Source organism: Lagopus leucura, unplaced genomic scaffold, assembly GCF_019238085.1.
Source record: "Lagopus leucura isolate 7727_CA_CO unplaced genomic scaffold, USGS_WTPT01 Super-Scaffold_100159, whole genome shotgun sequence".
In the NCBI taxonomy this organism is placed as follows: domain Eukaryota; kingdom Metazoa; phylum Chordata; class Aves; order Galliformes; family Phasianidae; genus Lagopus; species Lagopus leucura.
In genome coordinates this window covers 29,938,789-29,960,615 of record NW_024962335.1, presented here as the reverse complement: position 1 = coordinate 29,960,615, position 21,827 = coordinate 29,938,789, and the positions used below count along the sequence as shown (strand labels likewise).

General features: G+C 42.9%; 1 protein-coding gene across 2 annotated transcripts; it reads right to left on the bottom strand.

Annotated features, from left to right (window-relative positions):
• Positions 1–3,188: 3,188 nt before the first annotated feature.
• Positions 3,189–13,539, bottom strand: LOC122190225 (dystroglycan-like). Of its 2 annotated transcripts, XM_042890051.1 has the most exons (6): positions 13,240–13,539; positions 11,693–12,050; positions 10,726–10,958; positions 8,403–10,144; positions 6,547–6,687; positions 3,189–4,975 (listed from the first exon to the last, which is right to left on the bottom strand). In XM_042890051.1, exons 2-6 carry the CDS (start codon positions 11,969–11,971, stop codon positions 3,801–3,803), a joined length of 3,570 nt encoding a protein of 1,189 aa, XP_042745985.1. In that variant the 5' UTR covers positions 11,972–12,050; positions 13,240–13,539; the 3' UTR covers positions 3,189–3,800. The 2 variants fall into 2 exon arrangements, with proteins under 2 accessions (XP_042745985.1, XP_042745986.1); XM_042890052.1 differs by lacking the exon at positions 13,240–13,539 and having other exon boundaries at positions 11,693–12,133.
• Between the last annotated feature and the right edge of the window lie 8,288 nt (positions 13,540–21,827).

Below are 21,827 nucleotides of genomic sequence, written 5' to 3'. Positions count from 1 at the left end.
GGCCTTCTTTTCTTATCTTGAAAATCAGATGTTGCTATCCAAGAAATAAACTTAGATGTGTAGTCCTGTGCATCTTCATTTTAAAGTCATATGTTGCTTGTGTGAAATACTACTTACTGAGTAGTAAGTTACTACTTAATGGCCTTTCTGCGCAGATTTTTGAAGTGTGGATGATTAAAAGAAATGAAAAACAACTCTGGTTCCTCCTCCACTAGCTTAATTTGCAGTAGAAATTAAAGGTGTTCTTTGTTTGTGAGTTAAGTGATGAACTCAATAATTTAAAAGACCCCAAGACTACAGCTAAGCATTTTCACCATAGTACTGGTACACACCATCACACCTCAGTACAGTCATTACCTTAAACAAATCTACATGTTCACTACACTCCAGTTTTCATTTAAAAATTCAATAATAGGATGAAAGTAATGTGGTAAGATGGTAAGTTCATCAAGGTCATCTAAAGTCTGTCCCAAAAAATCAATGGCAGAGTCTCATTTCAGGATGTGTGTTGGTTCTGTCCTTATAGCCTGGCTTGGTGTAGCTTGATCAGGAGTTCTAAATATGCTGCATGTCAAGGTAGCTTATTTAACTTGCCAACCTTATGTCTCGTCATCTGATGGTAGGAAATTACTGTTGGTTTGACTTTTGCATCAAACATGAGACCTGACTTACAGCTGGTTGTCTTCTGCCAATGTGGAGTTGTCAGCTGGAAGACTATATTTATTTTAGAAGTTAATCAAAGTTGCAGAGACGAATGCTACTAGCTTATGCAAGAAGTAAATAATTTCACTGCTATTAAATTTGTAAAGCACCCACTGTTCCTTCAAAGACCTTAATAGGTCAGCAACATTTTCTCACTTGTGGTTTAATAGTCGCTGTTCATCTCCCTGCCTGCTGCTTCACTGGGTCTGGCTCTGCTCGCTTTCCTAACAGTAGGAGCACGCACTAATGTCCATGCTCTTTAGCCTGCACAAACTATCCATTGGCTAGCTATCTGCTTCTTAGTGGGTGTTTGCTGTGTCAGAGCAGTGTTGGTGGTTGTTGGACTGCCCTGTGTTCGGCGTGGCTTTTATACATACTGTTCAGTTGGATTTCATCACTAGTTTGCCACTATACAACATGGCAGTAAGATCACACTGTGATGCTGTAGTTACCTTATGTTTTCCTGCTCTGAGAAGCTTTGTTTCCTTGTGTGCAGCCCCTGGGAGAGTGTAAGGCAAATGGCTATGCACTTAAGGGTCTTCAGCAAATACAGGAGAACTTATTAGTATGCTGGCTCAAGGTTGACTTATGGTTCCCTTTTCCAGTAAGGGAAACTATGTAACTTGGGTTACAGGGTGAAACCCAGATGCAGTGCAAACACTGAGGAATTTGGGACCCTTGTGAGAAATAAAGGTAAATCAAGAGGTCAGCGTAAATGTGCCCTTTAAAACATTTACCCTCTTGACTTGGCCTTTGAGTATCAAAATGGGTAGGTCAGCCTCAATGGGAGTCCTGCTCAAGTGCCTGTACGTCAGTACAAGCACAGAGCATGGGTAACAAGCAGGAGGACTTGCAGGCATGAGCATGCCTACTGGGCTATGATGTCATTGGCATCAAGGGGATCTGTTGGAATGACTCTCAGGACTGGAATGTGGGAATAGGTGGGAATAAACTTTTAGGAGAGACAGGCACGGGGGAAGGGGAGGGCGTTTGCCTTTACTGTAATGATCACCTGGAGTCTATGGAGCTCCATCTTGGGGTAGACAAGGAGCTGACAGAGAGCTTATGCATTAGGGTTAAAGGGAGGGCAGGCGAAGGAGACAGTGGATGTCTGTTACAGGTTGCCTAATTGGGAAAACAAAATGGATGAGGCCTTCTATGAATGGGTAAGAGCAGATTCATATTCACAAAACATGATTTCTGATGGGGGACTTCAACCACCCCAATATCTGCTGGAAGGACAACATGGCAGTGCAACAGAAATCGAAGAGGTTTCTGGAATATGTTGGTGATAACTTCCTCCTCCAAGTAGTACAGGAAACCACCAGAAAAGGTGCTATGCAGGATGTTGTCCTCACAAGGAGGAGGGGCTGGTGAATTATATGTAGCTCATTGGCAGCCTGAAGGTGCATAGGTCTATGGGATCCCATGAGATCCCATGGAGGAGATTTTTTCACACAGAGGGTGGTGACACACTGGAACAGGTTGCCCAAGGAGGCTGTGGCTGCCCCATCCCTGGAGGCATTCAAGGCCAGGCTGGATGTGGCTCTGGGCAGCCTGGTCTGGTGGCTGGCGACCCTGCACATAGCAGGGGGGTTGAAACTAGATGATCTTTGTGGTCCTTTTCAACCCAGGCCATTCTATGATCCATCCCCAGGTTCTGAGGGAACTGGCAGATGAAGTTGCCAAGTTGCTATCCATCATATTTGAAAGGTCATAGTAGTCTGGTGAAGTTCCCACTGATTGGAAAAGGTGAAATATAACCCCCAGTTTTGAAGAAGGGAAAATAAGATTCAGGGAACTACAGGCCAGTCAGTCTCATTTCCGTGCCTAGTAAGATCATGGTTACAGGAACAGGTTGCTCAGAGAGGTTGTGGGTGCCAAAACCCTGATTGTATTGAAGGCTGGGTTAGGTGGGTCTCTGGGTAATCTGATCTAGTACTTGCTCTAGCAGTTGCCAGCCCTGCCTGTGGCAGGGCACTTGAAACTAGGTGATTCTTTAGGTCCCTTCCAACCCAAGCTGTTCTATTGTTCTTTGATTTAGGAGGAGCTCTCCCAGTGCGTGAGATGTACAAATGTTACCACAAATCTACAGCAAGAAAAGAATCTATGATTCTGAGAGTGAACGAGACCGAAACCTGCATATATGTCATTTTATGATTGCCTGAAAGAGCAAAGTTAAGTCTGTTTCATTATTGCAGTTGTAATGTCAATGGTCTGATGATCTGTGGCTCTCCACTCTCTCCAATAGAGTCTTGGGGAAATTCTGGAAAGGGCGCTCTGTACGCATCTCCTTTCAAAGTGGTGGTATTGGTGATACTTCGATAGCATCATGTGCAATAGACCAAATTCATAGAAGATTTTTGCAGTTTTAAAGTAGTTTATAATTGGAAGTAATGAATAAAACTTTGTATATGTTAATCTGTTAAACTGAAAGATTTCCAAAATATCTGAAAAGCTTTTACAAGATTTTTTATGCAATTTTTTTCTCCATCATCCTTGAATTGTCACGGATAGAAGCAGAATAAGAGCCAGTCTTGCTATAAGAAAGCAAGCTGGTAACTTGAAAATCTAATTATAAAAGTACATTACACAGTGACATGGGAAGAGAAGCATTTCATGTTAGGGAGCTCTTATTTTTTTAAAAGATATGGATATAATTATAGGATAACACAGAGACTCAGGGCTTGTAGGGCCTTCAAGTTTCAGTGGAAACACTGGCGTTTGTTATGGTTCTCCTGACAGTTCTGCTTTCTTCACAAAATGTATGGAGTCATAATGAAATTGGTTTCACTCAACTTTGGCTCAGTCCTGCTAGCATCAGTATGGTATGCATTTTTTGACTGACTGGTACAGACATGTTAGTCTGTCCACCTTATCTATAGATAACTTTACCTTATGTATTTGGCATTTTGTTCTGATACTTAGTTTCAGGATTCTGATTCTGCTTATGCCTCTTCGTTAGGCATAGCTTATGTAATTTATGTCCTATCTGAAATTGAAAAATTAAATACTTAGCCTTTTCCTATTTTTTCCTGCACGATACGGACAGTACTTCCTAGCATGCAAATTGTCTATTTGTATATTTGCTCTTGCTATCATTTAGAAGATGTCATCTTAAATCTACAGATACTGCCCCAGTCATTTTGAGTAGTTGTACCCTCTTGGTAACGGGGTGGGAGTTGATATTTTGGTGGCTGGGAAGATGGTACGATATGAGGCAACCTTCCTGACCGGGAATACTGCTCTGGGGAGGTAAGTGATAACAAAGGTGGCAGCCATGAGGAATGTAGTGGTGATCCCCCACACTCATGTACAGGTACTTCTCGAGGCTGCAGGACATCCATTGCCACATCAGCATGGCTAAGCTGGGAGTTGCTCTGAAAAGTCATAAACTTGGATTCAGGAATCTTGCTGTAATGCTTGCAAGAACAGTAAAGTAATGCGAGCAGAACCAACCCAACAGTGACACAAAGACTGCTTAGTAAGGCTGATGGGGGCTGTATGATATTGGAGTCATGCCAGTTTTGAAGCATAGGCGCAGTACTGTTGGAAGATCCACCAAATGGCTTTGTAGTGGGAAAGCAGTTATCACTATATGAAATATTGAAGATGACATCAACCTTGTATTCTGGTAACATTGCTTGGATGAAACGTGGGCTAACATACCCATCTGGCACTCGTAGTTTGTTTAGTGCTTCTTGGATTTCCTCTTTTGCACACCAGCTGAAAGGTCTGTTGGCACTTGTACACAGCGAACTGTTGTACCATGAGATTAGTGTGGATCCAGGTTTGAGAGTGGTCACCACGATGTCTTTGGGATTGGTGGAGTTCAAATACAAGGAGAGCTTCTCTAGAAATAAACTAATCCTTTTCCTCTCTCTCAAGAAGGAGTAATAGCTGTTTTTGGTTCTGATGGTGTAAAGGTGGCATGGTACATCTGTGGGCTTCAGGAGCTCAATGGTGAAGGATTGCCAGACAGTCAGTCCCCCTGAGTCTGTGGCAGACAGAACAAACTCTTGAGGTGAATACTGGAAATCAATATCAAGGGGATAGCCATGCATGGTCTGCTGAGACACATTAAATTGAAGCCAGCTTTCTGATCCCCCTGGAGAGTCATCAGCTGGAATTAACTGTAAAGATAACTGAGTTGAATTGCCATCTTCCTCATCATAAAATGTGTTGGCAGATACAGGAAAAGAGAACAGGCATCCAATAGTTGCTGTTATGAATTGGATTGAATGAACGACCTTTGGAGAAGTGTTCGTTTGCCCTTTAGAGAGGGATGAGGAAAGGGAAAGGGTTATGAAGAAAAATAGCTATCTGATAAGCTTATTAATGATAAGCTTATAATGATACTGTAAAGCATTGCCCTTGATCACATCTTGATGACAATTTCATGTGCTTTTGGGTGTGAATTTTACATGTGACTTTACAATTCTTCTGTTATGTTGAAGCATATATAGCAGTGATGTGTTTATTGAAACAAATACGAAGACACTTCTAACTAGTATAATATATTAGTAAGGCCTTTTCCCCAAAAGTATATCTTAATCTAATTCATAGAGATACCACAGCATGCTTCTCAGATTATGGATATACTCTTCATGTGGGCAATCAAGTATGTCCCATTTCTGATGTTGTAAGTATCAAGGAGTAAGTGCAGTGTTCCTTCCTATTATTGCAAAATTCTTTCAATTCTTTTTGTTTTTCTTCATCCTGTGTTACGGAAAGTTTATGTAACCTTACAGGTCCTTCCTTGTACAGTTGGATAGTGTATTCAAATCAGTGGGCACTACAGTCTGAAGCTACCCAGCAGGAAACTGCATGGTACTCTGATACCTTAACTATTGAAGGCTCTGGCACAGGTATCTCATTAGCAGGGTTCTCCTCAGATGATTTACTTTCATTCCCAAATTAAATTTACAGGAGCCCCTGGCAGTGTGCTTGCACAAGCTGAGATCCCCACTACAGAAAAATATAGATGGTTTCTGAGTAAGGTGTTCTCTTTGGAAACAGAAGCAAATCTTGAAGAAAAAACTCTTAGCTCTGTAAGGAATTGGAACAGCTCTGATGGTGAGTGCTCCGTTAGATTCAGAAGATTTCATGTATGAGGTAAATCTTAACATGTTATATTGTTTCGTTTTCTATCGACAACACCAAACATGGATTTCTTGTCTGGGAATCTCATGGGAATGTTTGTATTTTCTTTGCACTATTGTGCCATGCCTATCATTAAGAATAATTTCAGCTTAATCAGGCAGACACTGGGTGCCAGCACCATCACCCGACTTCTGGAGATGGCAGATACACTGCCTGGGGCAGCATTTGCCTTGGCAGCAATGCATCTGCTCAGTTTGTAGAGCTCTTATGATTGAATACATAGGCAGACACCAAGTGAGCTGTGAGGAAGATAAAACGTGGTGATAAATTTGAAAAGGAAATGTCTGACTATTGGGTCAAACTTGCTGGCAGGCTCAAAGAGTAAGGGTGAAGATGAGAACTCAGAGAATTCCCACAGTCTGTGACAGAGATGTTCATTTTTTCCCGCTAGTTCTCATTTATCTCATTTATTTGTGTTTTCAACACCAGGGCAGGGGACACTTTGCTGGATCTAGTATAATAGCACTCTAGGCTAATCATCTCCTCAGATACTACTTACCTAATTAAAAAAAGAGGAGAGATTAATTCAAAGGGCACAAAGTTTAGAGTCAGGATGCTTTGAGTGTTATGGTGATATGGCCCCATACTGCATGAGTTTTGGTATAGGAGGCCAGCAATACCTTGCATGATCACTAAGGAGGAGGATGACATTAATAAGTAGAAAAGCATTTTTTTTTTTACCTGGGGTTTTATTCTCAAGCTCTTGTGAAATAGAAGATAGAGGGAGAATCCCTGTACTTTCTGTAGATTGTAGCGTTTCATCGGTAGGAAATTGCAAGGTGCTTGCATCCTGGTGTGATGGTGGTAGTGTCTGAATCAGCTCTGTGAAAACAAGGTACTGTTTATTACAGTGTTAGGCAGAAGATTGCTTAAATGTATGTAAAGTATGTAATTGTAATAATTTGCTACACAGTTGGGAATATTAAAAAAAAAAAATAATCTTTTATGGCATGTATTTAAAAATTCTTTGGCTGCATCTGCCAGTGAAGTTAGAGCCATGGAAGGAAGCTGGAGGAGAAAGCAGTGTGAATCTGAGTTTCTGCTGTTAGACTCTTATCTCATGTTATGGCTGTAAAGTGAGCTGGATTCTGATCTTGTCTCTGGAACTGATTTGCTATGTAGGCACTGAATACATCAGCACCTTTCTTCAGTGGGAATACCTAGTGGGACCGCTCTGTCCTTCAGTGGGCTTTGGCATATTGTGTATTTTGTCTTAATTTCTCAGCCATTACAATATGAAACACTGTAATGAAAAAATACTGTGATAAGATTGTAAAATACTTGCAATACCTTACACACCTGATGCGTTAGGCATTAATGTCAGTAACTTGTAGATCACTATTCAAGATTTTAGTCATTGGGTGAAAATGGCGTTGGAAAATGTAGCATTTGGGGGAATAACTGGATTATATTTCCTGGGTGGTAATGCTTAACCTCTCCTTTGGAAAATCAATGGAGCCTTTCCTCAGGCAGTTTCTTTCACCGGGAGCAGAGAGTTTTGACAATCTCTAGATGGTCTGTGTTTGCAAGTGTTAATAGCAGTGTTATGTTAGTGTTGTGTTACCTATCTGGGTTTTCACAGCTGGTTGCTTAGGCACCTGATTACAAACCTAAACATTTCCAGCTGCAGTTTTGCATTCTGGGTATAGGCATAAGATAGGTCTAGAAGGCCTTTAGAAAGAAAATACTTCAGAAAGACTTTTACTGGGTCTATTCTACAAAAATAGGGCCAGTGACTTTGCTTGAGAATGAAGGAAGAGTTTGGCTCTGAATGCATGAGCTTACTTGAAATTTAAGTTCTATCACACACCTTTTTAAAGGGATAATAGAAGCAGATTCAGACAGTCCTTCAGACTTACCCAACTGGTCCTATAAACTATCTCTTGAAGTCTAGCGTATACTTAAGCCTGACTCTGATTCATGCACTTGGAGGAGGACTCTAAAGGATGTACAGTCTAATTTTTTACTATGTGGGAGTTCAGCTACATTTGTGTCATTTCTGATAAATATTTGTTGCTGTGTTCTTAATACACTGTTCCAGTGTTCCCCAAGTAATCTTATGTCTTATTATCCTTGCTCTGAGAAAGTTTATCTAGTGTTTAACTTACATCGACTGAAGTGTAATATAGAGCCATTAGTGCTGCTTTTGTTCCCACGGGATGTGGAGAACAGTTCTTTCATCTTTTCAGCAAGCTGTTACATAAACTTGCATCTTTCCTCAGTCTTTTAGATTAATTCTTTCCATTTATGTCATGTTTTCTAGTCTTCAGACCATCACTGTGTTCCTTTGGATCTTTTTCAATGGGTCCATATCTTTCCTGAGATAGGACGGTCAGAGCTGGGTCTGGTTGTCATTAGGGGAAATGTACGAAGCTGAGAGATAAAATTACTTTCTCTTACAAGGAACTCTGTTGCTGACGTATCCAAAGTGCAGCGTGGTTGTGCTGATGCAGAGTAAACTACGTTTATCTATTTTGTTAGGACTCTCCATCCCAGCAGGAAATAAAATGAAGGGAAAGTTAAATCTTATAACATACCTGGCACACTGTTGAACGGTTGAGACGTGACAGTAAATAAATTCACCAGGGGTACTTCTATGGCATCAACTATGACATCTGAGATTTTGTGGAACTCCAGGGTAGGCGCAGTGATGTTTGGCAAAATCATTCGTGTTCCCAGATCTCCGCCTGAGTGCGACTCCTTTGTGGATAAAATACTTGGAGACTGCATCTGTGTTTTGAGCATGCTATCACCATAAGTAGAATGTACAATTGGTGGTGCAAGAGTAAGAACTGGAGTGCTATCAGGATGGGACAGAATGAGCAGACTTGATTCGTAAGATGTTTTAGCTTCCCCAGGGAAAAGGCTGTACGAAGAGCTAGAAAAGCAGGCTGAGATTTCAGTATGGAAATTCAGTTTGGGATAGAGGATCTGTGCTTCTGATTGGATTACAGAAGAAACTGTGCTTTTTCCTTCAATAAATAGAAGCCTATAGGATGATGGCATAGTTGCAGAAGACTTAGATAATAGTTCATGGCCATGAGCTAACTCCTGGCTTGGGCTACTACTTGCTGGTGGAGGTGGAAATATATAATTGATGGGAAATGTGAAATCAGATGAAGCTGTGGCTGTTAGCGAAGTGTTTGGGGATAGAGACTGAAGCCTCTCTAGAGACAGGGTTGCACTAGAAAGCATTTCAGATTTTGGAATGTGGCTTTTTGCCTTATCACTGTAATCTGGCATTTCTGATGTTGACGTTTCTTGTGGCAAAAATACATGATGTTCTGTCTTCGAAGAAAGTGCTTCTGTCAAGTTATGGGGCTGCTCATGAAGAGTGTTTATCATCAGAGTGTACGGGGGTCTGGGAAGCAGGTCTGTATTTGAGGTGATGTCCTGTAGGAGATGGGATCCATGTACTTCCATTATAGTAGAATGGAAATATAAGTCTGTCTGAGACACGTGAGGCTCAGGTTGCTGTAGCAGCAAGGACAAGCCAGGAGCTCTGGTGGGCAGTGCTTTCTGCTCAGTGAAGAGAAGCACTGATTTAGGAACCAGAGAAGGTGAAAGATCTGAAGAACCAGTATCTCCAAACATAACAACTACAGTTGGATTATTAGTTGGCATGTCCAAAGCTGAGTCCATTTTTAAGGTGACTGAACTTTCTTGACTTACAGAATGGATGTTGTTCTGCAACTGGTAACTTGTTGTTGTTATACTGTCTTTATATAAACTTTGGGTAGGTGATACAGCAAGTTGTAAGAGCAAATGACTTGGCACAGCAGAGAATGAAGGACGGGGAGTAACTGCAGCTGGTCTCTGGGTAATTCTAATTGCCTTCAATGTAGGTGTTGGCGTGATCATTAATTGCCTGCGTTGTTGTCTCGGAGGCTTTTTTTTGCAACTCTCTCTCCTATGTATTCTCCAGCCTGAAATTTCATATCCCAGGAGTTGTGAGAGATGCTGTGAATCAATATTGTGTTGTAGGACTTGAATGAATTCGTGGAGCACAGCAAGCTCTCCACACTTGACAGGCCAGGAGAGTCCTACGTAACGGTTCACTGTGAAATCAATGTGCGAAGTGTCTCTGGCCAGCACAGTCAGGTTCTGCAAGTTTCTGTGCACCACATCTGTGTACTGCAGCAGGGTTACTAGGGAGGAATCCAGATGGAGATATTCAGCAATTGTGTACACGATGTAGAGGCGTTCCCGCGCTTCCAGGGTTTTGGCTCCAGTGGAGAGAATGATTTCAGCAGAAGTGATGGGGACTTCCTTCCCACACCTATGAAGATTGGCATTAACGTCCAAAATGGCACTGATTGAGTTAATCTTCCCATCCCCCCCTCTTTTGTGAAAATATTTGTTTGAATTCAATCCATTTTCCTATGGACATACATCACTCAACTTCACCTCTTCATCCAAAACTTCCTCCTACTGAATATGTGAATGTTCTACACTCCTTTATCTTCAGCAAGAGATACGTTTGGCCCCATTGCTGATCTAGAGCACAGCAGCACGATTTGGATTTACCAAATACAACCATCATGATGCTGACTTTAAAGTAATTCAGTTAAAACATTTACATTTGATATCTATTAGACTGGAAATACTTATTACTAAGAAAGAAACTCAGTGTCATCAGTGGAAGTGGGCAGTGTATTGCATAGGCAATTGATGGCCTTGTCTCTCTTCCCACAAAGGAAGACTCCAGTTCCCAGCTGGGGCAGGGAGGCTGGATGCTGCCTTGTCAGCAGCCACCTGGAACATCAGCACCCCACTGGTAGCAGCCTTGCATTTTTTTCTTTCCATTTCCATTTTTTAAATTCAGGTTTGGGTAATGGCCCTCAGCTGGACAATACTCACTGGTGCCTATTTGGTATGCAGTTCAAGCTGTTCTCTGTGTCCAGGAATAAAATGCTGTCCTGAACATGGACGGTGAACTTTACAGCAGCTCTCTGGGCGCACTTTCTTCCAGAGGCAGTTATGCTTAGCAGGTATGTTCCGCTCTCCCCAGTCATTGGCAGTCCCTGCAGCATGTTTGTGTTGGGATTGAAGTCCAACCAGCTTGGCAAATTTGCACCACTGGCTAAAGTGACCTGCTCCATAAGAGGATAGAAGATGAACAGAATTATAGGCAGGAAGTAGGTTCCTATTCTATGTAGATTGCTCTGAAAGTAATTCTTCCTATTTATTTTCATGGAAACTACAATAGTGATGAGAAACACAATAATGCTATTTGACAGAGCAAATTCTCAGCTACAAACACTACTTCTCAGCATAGTCACCACCATCAGCAAGGTGCTTTCACCAGTGATGAACAAGAGCCTGCATGCCTCACTCATAAATCTGTCCATTAGGAACATGGCTTATTTTTCACATCACTGTTGTCACTGCTAAAATGCACCACCTCATGGTGCTCACATCACTGTTCGGTCTCCCATAAACCTTCACCAAACATGGATGGGTGTCAATGTGTGCCATTTTTTTTCTACGTGAAGGAATTCAGTGACGCACCTTTTTTCATCCATACTTCCATGTCAGACAGCATGTTGTCATACTGCCTCTCCGCTGCCATTTGTCACACAATGACAAACTGTAAACAGAATATTGGTGGGAACGTTCAACCTCTACTGCCATACCACCGTCATCTGCCTTAGATATTGTGGGCCAACATCATAAAATAAGAGGCGCTGCTTTTGGAGCAGACACTGTAGTTTTACAGATAGCATGCTCTCAATAGGAAAAACAGAAGTGATTTTTAAAAATAAAGTGAATACTCTGAAGGATAATACTGAAGGATTATACCAAGAAGTGCATTTAACAGCATTACCTTGTATTGAGTTACTGTTCCATGAAAGGCAAATACTGGCACTGGATAACAGAATATCTTTCCGACGAGGACTGTTGCATCTGGGATTCCTTTCAGGACCTTTGTTTCTTCACACATGTTGTCTGATTCCTTGACAACTGTAGCGGACATGTTTACACCAACACATGCCAGCGCAAAGAGAAAAGGGAGTGCAGGTGAAACTTGCATTGCTGGGAGCAAGCAGGACCCTGCGGCAGGACACCTGCTGTCAGCGCCCACGAGGCTCCTGTGGGTGTCCATCTTCCAGCAGAGGCTGTGTGGGGCTGCCCGTGTGCACCCTGCTAGCAGGTAGATGCTGCTACTTCATTGCACTTTCGATCTGTAAGGGAAAGGGGAGAAAAAAGAAAACCAAACCACACATATATGCAATTCAGATCAGTCTACTTCATCTTGTGAGGAAGCTGAAAGGTGTAAAATGCAGCAAGGCTTTAAGCAGCATCTGTTAGAAGCCCTCCAGTCTATCTGTTACAGCCCACAGCTGGATCTGGGGTGGGCTGTAGACTTTTTAAAAGCCTCTGTACTCACCGCCGCTGCTCTGTTCAGCTGAAGACCTCTCATGGGAAAGTACCTCGTAGCACAGAGCCAGCTCGTAACGCTTTTCAGCTGCTGTTGCTCCCATCGCTGTTCCTGTCCCAATGAAAGACCACTTGGTCTCCAGGAGCTGAAATGTTACACGAGAGCCTCCTGGGGGGGGCCTTCAACATATGGCTTAGAAGAGCCGGATAACAGAGCAGTAACCTGACCTGGCAGGGTTTGTGGTATAGCGGCAGCAAAGGGAAAACCAGGTGAGGCACGCAGCAAACAAACTGAAGGCAAAGGCAGGGTCAGTACCCATGTCTTTGCAGTATCGCGGGCCAGACTCCTGCTGCTTTGACTTGCTGCAGCTTTTCAGAGGAGATAAAAGCAGTACTAAGTAGTTAAATTGTATCTGCAGGTGTGGGGCTCTCACAGATCAGCGAGTGGCTTCCGAAGCCACTTTCGCATGAGCGGGGCCTGCAGTATCTGTATCATCTGTCCTGCTGAGGGTAGATCTATTTCAAAGCATACAAGAGAAAAAAAATTACAGGCAGCAGCTGCAACATTTCCTAAACCAATTGATACAGCTGGGAAGGCCTGAACAATACTTTGGACCCGGAAGACTGAAGAAGCAATGCTTTTTGTTACAGCTCTTACAGCTGGACATCTCGAAAACCACAGCTCTCTCTGCACAGAGATAGCCACGTGTCTAGGAGTGAGTTTTGCTCAAACAGACTCAATAGCCATGTGTCTAGGAATGAATCTTGCTCTGCTGACCGAGCAGTTTATTCCCCGTTTGTGCTCACCATGCTTTGTAATAGCTGCCAGCCTTTCTGTCATGCTGTGTTGCCCAGATCCCTTCCATTTGAACCATGAGTTATTCTTCGGATAGACAGAGAAATGGTCATCAATGCAGTAACTGGTGCCCCAAATATTCACGTGTACAGGCAAAAAAACCTCATGTGACATCTCCTGAACCACAAAGTAGTTACCTGGGGGCTGTGGTATGTCCTGCTGGAGGGATGCAGCACTCTGAACAACCAAAAGGAGTTTCTCTGCAGAGTTCAGCGCACACTCTTGAGGTGGCTGCTGCGCTTGGGTGGAGATGAAGCTGCTTCCAGCTGAGTCTCTTTTCCTCACAGGCAGAATTGGCTCCGAATGAATCAGAAGTTGTTTGACTGTGCTCAGTTGTGGTGAGAAAAGTTGCTGCAGACAAAATCTTCATTTTTCACTGTCAGTTTCTCCCGTGTTACTTTCCTCTGCAATCTGAGAAAACACAACGACATGTCCTAACTCACCAATTATGGGATTATGAAATGAGCGAGTAGGTGGTGGGATGGAAGTTCCTGTTACAGATGAGAACTTTTATTTAGAGAACTCTTATACGAGGGAATGGGCTCTTGACAGCTGACTAATCTCTGCTAATGGATTTGCCTCCTGAGAGCTTAGTAAATATTGCCATGTAACCATGCATGAATCATCATTTTGGAGCACCTAGATGGCAATGTTCCAAGAACTCTTCCTGCTGCAATCTGAAAGAGGTCTTAACAACCACCCAAAGCTGCAATATCTGCCCCGGTCCAGCCATCCAAAGCCCCCAGTCCCAGCTGCAACTCAGGGGATGGGAAACACTGCATCCCAGGTGTTTCACCTGTTTGCATCCCTCTGAATTAACTCTGGACCTTTTGAGAAACGTAATGCATTTGCTTTGCAGTGCCAAGTGTGGCAAAATATTATCATATGCTGTGCTATATTGACTCTCCAGTTATAAACTAAAACTCTATACAAAGGTGCTATATAAACATAGCATGATAAGATATTTAAAAATCTTCTGGCTTCCTGTAATTCTCACTACAGCTCAATTATTGAGCTCACAATTCATTTTTTAAGTAAATTGAAACAGGAGCATGTGATCAAATATGAGGTGAATGCCTCTTGATAAAAACAGAAATGAGCAAATGTACCATTTTTTGTCTAAATGCAGCTAAACTTATAAAAATTTTAGCTCGTCCAGAAGCAAGGACTCCTGACTGAAAGTATTCCTGTCTCAATGAGATGCAGTCTGGCTTTCTATCTGCTATCTGTCTCCTCTCTGCCTTCTCTGTAATTTCTTTGGTGTCTCTGGCTCTTCTCTTGCTCCTCTGGTTCTCTAGCTTCTATTGCTTCACTGACACCTTTGCCTACTGTCTCCTCTCTGGCACCATTCTGGCACCTTTTGTCTCTCAGTCATCTCTCTTTTGCTCCTCTAGCTTTTCTGTTTCCTCTCTGGTTTCATGTTGGCTTCTTTGAGAGACCAAGAACTCTTCAGCTTGGAGAAGGCTCAGAGGGGATCTGTTTATATATTTCTAAAGTGCAAGAGTCACATTGACTCTTTTGGTGGCGAGCAGCAATAGAACAAGAGGCAACAGGCTGAAACTGGAGCACAGAAAGTTCCAGACAAACAAAGGAAAACGTCTTTACTGTGAGAGACAGAGCACAGGAACAGGAGGCACAGAAAGGTGATGGAATCTCCTTCTCTGGAGATATTCAAGATCTGCCCTCACTCCCTTGTGCAACCTGCTGTAGAGAAACAGCTTTAGCGAAGTGGTTGGACTTGATGTTCTCCAGAGGTCCCTTCCAACCCCTACCATTCTGCCATTCTGTCTCCTCTCTTACTTCCCAGGCTTCTTTGTCTCTGCTCTGTTCCCCCTCTGGCTCCTCTGGCACTTCTCTGGCTCTTCTCGTGTCCCTTTTGCTCCTCTCTGCTCTACTTTTCACATGGCTCTCTAGCTTCTCTTTAGCTTCGCTGTCACCTCTGTCTCGTCTATGGCTCCACTATGGATCCTCTGTGCATTCTGTGGTTCATCTCTGACTTCTCTGACTCCTCTTTCTGTTCTCTCAGGCTTCTCTTACTCCTTTCTGTCTCTTCTCCAGCTTCTCCGTCTCATCTCTTGCTCTCTGTCTGTCTGTTTGTTTTTGTTTTTTTTTTGAGGAAGAAAATGTGTTATCAACAAAGAGAGAAGATATGTGCAGGGTTGCCAACCACCAGACCAGGCTGCCCAGAGCCACATCCAGCCTGGCCTTGAATGCCTCCAGGGATGGGGCATCCACAGCCTCCTTGGGCAACCTGTTCCAGTGTGTCGCCACCCTCTGTGTGAAAAACTTCCTCCTAATATCTAACCTAAACCTTCCCTGTCTTAGTTTAAAACAACTCTCCCTTATCCTATCACTATTTCCACGTAAACAGTCATTCCCCGTCCTGTTTATACATTCCTTTCAAGTATTGGAAGCCCACAGTGAGGTCTCCCCAGAGCCTTCTCTTCTCCAAGCTGAACAAGCCCAGTTCCCTCAACCTTTCCTTATAGGAGAGGTGCTCCAGCCCCCTGATCATCTTAGTGGCCCTCCTCTGGGCCCGCTCCAAGAGCTCCACATCCTTCCTGTACTGGGGGCCCCAGACCTGGATGCAGTGCTCCAGATGGGCCTAGGAAAGACTGGAACATCATTTTCTGAGTGCCCCTCGAAATTCAGAAAACAGGGGGTGACAGAGTATTTGAGCTCTCTTAGTCCAAACCCATTACTGGTTTGAATGTCTGAAGCCAGTATAGTGGTTTTCAAACTTCTCTCTTTAAACTCCACCATGTTCCCAGGAAAGGTTCTTGTGTTTGAGTTGCCGATCAGCAAGGAGCAATATGCCTTCACAGTGGCTGTCAGCACATAAATCTTTTGCAAAATATGGGAGATGTTCCTGACTGTGTTTTGACTGCTGCTGTTGCCTTAGTTTCAGCGGCGATGGAATTGTCTATTTCTGGAAGACAGAAAGCTGGTAACTGGGTGTTAGAGAAGACACAAATGCACAAGGTGGGAAAAAAAATGAGCCTGCATATTTGCATATGCATATATAATACTCTGCATATTCCTACAAGTTTACAGTGCTGGGCCTTGTGTGACAGACCTGGCAGTCCTGGTAACACACACCTTCTATCCAGGGGAAAAGACCTCTAGGGCACGAGGCACTGATTTCCAAGAAATGTTTATTTTACCTGGCCTTTATGAAATGGGCAGAGCCCACCACGTTCCTCTGTTCAGAGACACAGCCATCCAAGGTGTTCAGTCTGGAGGACATCTCGTGCTGTCACCAAGGGGCTGTGTTCCCATCTGTGTATTCAGTGGGACCAAATGGCAAATGTCCAGTGTGACTCAATGCATGCAATGGAGAAAGTCAGATTTTGATATCTGTAGTAGAAATTACAGGTCTTTTCTTCAAAATTCAAAACAAAAAAATAACAACAATATAACAATGAAAAACAAAAAATCCGTGTAATTTTTAAATATGCTGGTGTTCATCTATGGGTTTCTGCCTCCGGTTTCCATCCTTTTCTTCTTATTGCAAAGTGAATGGGGGAAGGAGTGGAAAAGATAAAGGAAAACAGCATCTGATGGAATGCTTTTCAGGCCTTGTCCCTACTTGCTTCTGGTTCCCATTCTGCCCCGCACTGGGAAAGTATCTTCATTTCCCACCTCACTTCCCTCCCACCCCCTGTGTTTCCTCTGAGAAATTGTCTCTGTGGGAAAGTTTAGACATGAAAGCCAAGGCATGAATGTGTTCTGGTGTTAAATTTGGTTTTAACGACCCATGTGAATGCCCTTGGTTTGCTACAAGCATTTTTCTTTTTTCTTTTTTTTATTAAGAAAATTATGTTTTTCTTCTATAAGGCTTAGCTTATAATATTGAAAACTGTTTAGCTGAGCTGGAAGAGGCTGCAGGAAAAAAGCTCAGGCACCGACATGGTTACAGCTGTGTATTGAGCAGATAAATGCTTCCTGCTCAGACAAGCCCTCACCAATTCATCTTAGATTTTTTCCTGGGGAGAGTTGAAAAGGCGAGAAGAAAGAATGTGCTTCAGTGGTTTCATTGTACAAAGTGTCATTTTTTAAATTTTTTTTCTTTCATTTCAAATTCTTTGAAAATGGAAGAAAAAAATTAATTGCAAAGCTTCTGTTTTTAGGATGAACCATTGTCTATTCATAAACTTTGAAAAGATCATGAAATTTGGGCCTTTTTGAAGATACTAGCTATTTAATAGGGAAAAGTCCATTTGATTGCCTTGGCTGGAAGTGCTGTGTTGTAGCTCGGCTTTGTGTTGCTGTTCTCCATAGGCAGAGAGGCAGAAGGAGCTGCCCATTACTCAGGACTTTAGGCCTTACCCTTCTGTTCCATTCATTGTGAGACCTGAAAGTTTGTGAAGCTCTTTGCATCTCTCTCTAGCTGCTGATAACAAGCGTGGGCCAGCACTTCAAAGGGGACTTCAGAAGTTGCATCATCTGGTGTTTTTCTAACCATCCTTTGTGGCAAATGGAGCTGAAACCTTTTGGCTAATTACCACTCTTTTTTTTTTTTTTCTTTTTTTTTTTTTTTCTTTTTTTTTTTCCCCTCTGCCCTTCTCCTGTCAGTTGCAGCAGTCTGAGCAGAGCTGAGGTTTGCACAAACACTGCAGCAGGATGGGGCTGGCCTGCCAAGTTCCAGCCCTCTGGTTAAGTTCCTTTTTTTTTAAAGGGAATGGGTTATGTCCCAAACAACAAACACGAGGTTCATAATGGACATGAGGACAAAACTTTATTTATGCTGCCTGACACTGCTCCTGGGCTCGGGTTTTGTATTCATCTGGCGTTGCTGGCTTCCCGCTGCACATTTTCAAACAAGTTGTTGTAATAACCTCATAATGTTTTCATCATGCTCAATGGGCTCCATTTAGCTTTACTCCCAGCAGATGTAACAGTCTGGGACAGAGCTCCCTTCCCCTGGCACCAGCCCTGAATTTGGCATAAAATGCTATTAATTCTAGCACTGCCCCTGTATTGTCCTCCATAAATGCAGATGCTGTTGCCATTGCTCATTGCTTTTTTTACATTTGATGGTTCCTATCTGCTTTGCCGGAAAGAAGGAAAATCTAATTCCCTTATGATCAGAGGTGGGTCTTTCTCATAGGGTCTGTTAATTTAGCCCTGCTGGGAAGTTAAGGGAAAGATACAAAGGAAACAGCAGTGGTGCCAGTGCCAGTCTGATGCCCGTGCCAGTGCTGGGTTTACAGACCATGATGTTCTTCATTAACCCTTTGGTTGTTTCAAAGGCATTGAAAAACAGGCAACTGGTCTATCTGCTCTCCTTCCTCTATGTTTGTTGTTTAAATTGAGTCCCAAAACTATCAAAAAAGCCCTAAAGCAACCTTCCCCCTCTGCTTTTCTCACATTGCAGATAGTGAGAGGCTGTTGACTGATGGGGAATAGGAAGCAAATGTACAGCCAGATCATTCCTACCAATTTTTCCTCCCAGATGTTTTTCTTTCTATGTTTGTTTTACTTTGGCAATTACCTAAACAAATTGCTCTATGAGCAACGAAACAAATGGAATCTGGCTTCCCTCAGGTTTTTCTTTACTTCCCTTTCTTCTCTCTCAATGATCTCAGCTTCATCTTCTGCCACGTCTGTGGGGACAGGCAGCAAGGAGCCAGATGGAACTGAACATGGCTGCCTTGGTTTTCAGTTACAGCAGAAATAGTATTTGTTTTTATTCTTGATTTGATGGCAATATCGACAGCTTCCTCTCAATTGGATTGACCCAGAGCTATCTACAGGATTCAGTTTCTGCCTCTCCCCCTTTCTCTGCCTCACTTTCTGGATTTATGCCAGTTTTTTTCTTGTTGCAGTTTAAACTAAGAATTGCTCAGAGAACCACAAGTCAGGAAAAGTGTCATTCTTGTGCATGATCGTGCCAGTAATTGCAGAGATATTGAGACCTCTATAAAGCCAGTCAGCCAGGAGTCTGCTTCCTTATCTTTGAAGAATCATATGACTTATCAAAAGCCCTGGCTTCATCAGTGATCGAATACAAGCCCTACATACTAAATATACCACAACTTAAAGAAAAACAAGTTGCTACATTTTAGTATGGATTGAGACTTGCTACAAGACCCAGCAAAGTATGTTCATGACTCATGCTGAGACATGCAAGGGTCTTTATTGAAGCTCTTGAGGTTTGAGGTGAATTTAATGCTAAGGAAAGTGTGGGTGCTGGAGCCGAATATGCCGGGGGAAGGAAAGGACTGTGCATGCTCTGTCAATGCCGTGCAGTATTGCACAATGGCTCTGACACACTCCTCACTCTCCTGTAAGAGATCTCTGTTTCTTGGTGTAGGCTTTTTTTTTGTTTTGTTTTTATTCTTTGGATGTAAAAGGCCAACAAGAATTCTGCGACCTTTGTCTACACTGTGCTCTTGCTGAAAGAGCAGCACAATAAGCATAACTCTCAGACTAGAAATAGTGATGAAGCTGAGGGTTAGGAAGAGAAACAAAACGTTTTAATTTACTCCCTCTTCCCTGAAATGAAATAATGCCTGAAAGCCTATATCTGTGCTTAGTAATTGCTCTTATAAAAAAAACTGTTTGGTGACCTGAATTTCCAAAGCCTCATCTCAACAGCAGAGTTGATGTTCTGATAAGACATCAGATGAAGTAGGTAAGCTTTTCAGGAAAAGTTAAAACTGTTTCCTTGTGATGCTTCTGGAAACAAAATTATTTATTTAAAAAAGTATCTAGGAGCCTTACTTCAGACTCTCATTTTTGTAAATGATAGTTTATCTGTCTGCCTGTTTTTCATGTAATAATTAAAGTTGGAAAAGACCTTTAGGATCACCAAGTCCTACCATTAACCTATCACCACCATGCTCATTAAGCCATGTTCCTCAGTGCCACATCTCCACTTTTCTCAAACGCCTCCAGGGATTGTGACTCCACCACTTCCCTGGGCATCCTGTTTGACTGTTTTTCATGTAGTGGGGGGCCTGAAACTGACCACAGTAATCGAGGTGTGGTCAGACCACTCCAGAACTGAGTACAGAGGTACAATTACTTCCCTGCTCCTGCCGGTTGCACTATGTATGATACAAGCCAGGATGCCATTGGCCTTGGCCACCTGGACACACTGCGGGCTCATGTTCAGCCAGCTGTCGACTAACACACCCAGATCTTTTTCTGGTGTACAGATTTCCAGCCATCTGCCCCAAGCCTGTAGCTTGTCCCAAAGTGCAGGACCTCGCACTTGGTCTACTTTTGTTATTGGTATGCTGGTTTTTGTTGTTGTTTATTTGTTTGTTTGTTTCCTCTGGTCTGTTGTGCCTGGATACTTGAATTTACATACATGATGTTTGTTACTCCAGCAGTTACCACTTTTTGTTACCACAGCAACTGAGATGATGTTCCCTGCTGAAAGAAGGATGAGAATGAACAATGAAAGAACCATGGTGCCTTCCTGGCTGTGTTTTGGATCTGGAGCTACCAGAGGCAGGCTATAATTCTGTCTCCATCACAGGCCCTTGTTTTTGCTAGGACTGCCCTGGCAAGAATGGCCAAAATACGTCAGTTATATTTGAGTGGCTGTTGTTGGGTGATCATTTAGACCCTGACTATCAATCTTGGCCTTTCTGGCAGCTCTCAGCATCCAAACTGCATATCTGAAGGCCTCCTTCCAGCTATGGGCTTTCCTCATATCTTGCTGCCTGCTTTGGCCTGCTCTTCATGGACCACCCTACCCACATGCCAACCTGCCCTTCAGATGCCCCTACTTCCTCAAATTCCCAAACTCTTTTTTATCTCCTGCTATTTACTTCTTTGTGTCTCTGTTTCCCTTCTGATCCCCATGCCTGCCCTATGACCTACACAGAACTCCTTGACTCCATGACTGTGCTTGTCTGTCTGTACCCAAGCACCAGGTTGATGGGTAGATGTTGATGTTCCTTTCTGCATATAGTTACTTCTGAAAAAGCCTGGGTATGATTCTTCTTTTACTAAAGCTGGTGGATGTTTTCTTTGCTATTTTGTTTCTACCCACCTATCTAGTTCCTGAATATGCCCAGACGTGTCAAAACACTGACTATCAGATTGCATTAAATAAATTAACTTCATATTTATCTTCTATCTTGAGCTCATCTGCTGAAAGCACTGAAAGAAGGGCAGTGCTCTCAGTCTCTTGTTATAAGCTAGCCTTGCAGATCAGTGGGGGGAGGGGGGGATGGAGGGCAGTAACACATGCAGGTCTCCTCAACTCCCTCTGATCTCCCAACTGAGGGATCTGCTTCATTGCTCTGGCACCAGGTCTGTCAGAGGTTGAATCTGTGGGATTAGGCTGTCAAAAAAGCCTACGACACAAATAGTATATCAAACCCTGCTTCTGTGTGCCAAGTGATAATTAGAGGGGGAAAAGCCCAGCCCTCATGATACCCATTTGGTACATGACTGACAGATTTATGATAGGATGTAGTTTCCTCTGTTTGTCTCACAGAGAGGGACTGGGCCACGCGATTACGTGGCCGCCTTCTTGCTGGCAAGTGCTTGCAGCTGGATTCAGAGGACAGGAAATGATTTAGCTAAAGGCTTTTGGTGACAATTAACAGAATTCCTGCTGATAACTTTCTTTGTCCTCTCCCTCAGAGTATTTTTATAGCAAACCTGAAGGTGCTGTGAAGTGGCATTGGACGCGGGTGGCTACAAGTGTTTGATGTGTATGTCACGGAATGTCTTGTATTTCTACTGGAAGTATTATTATTAT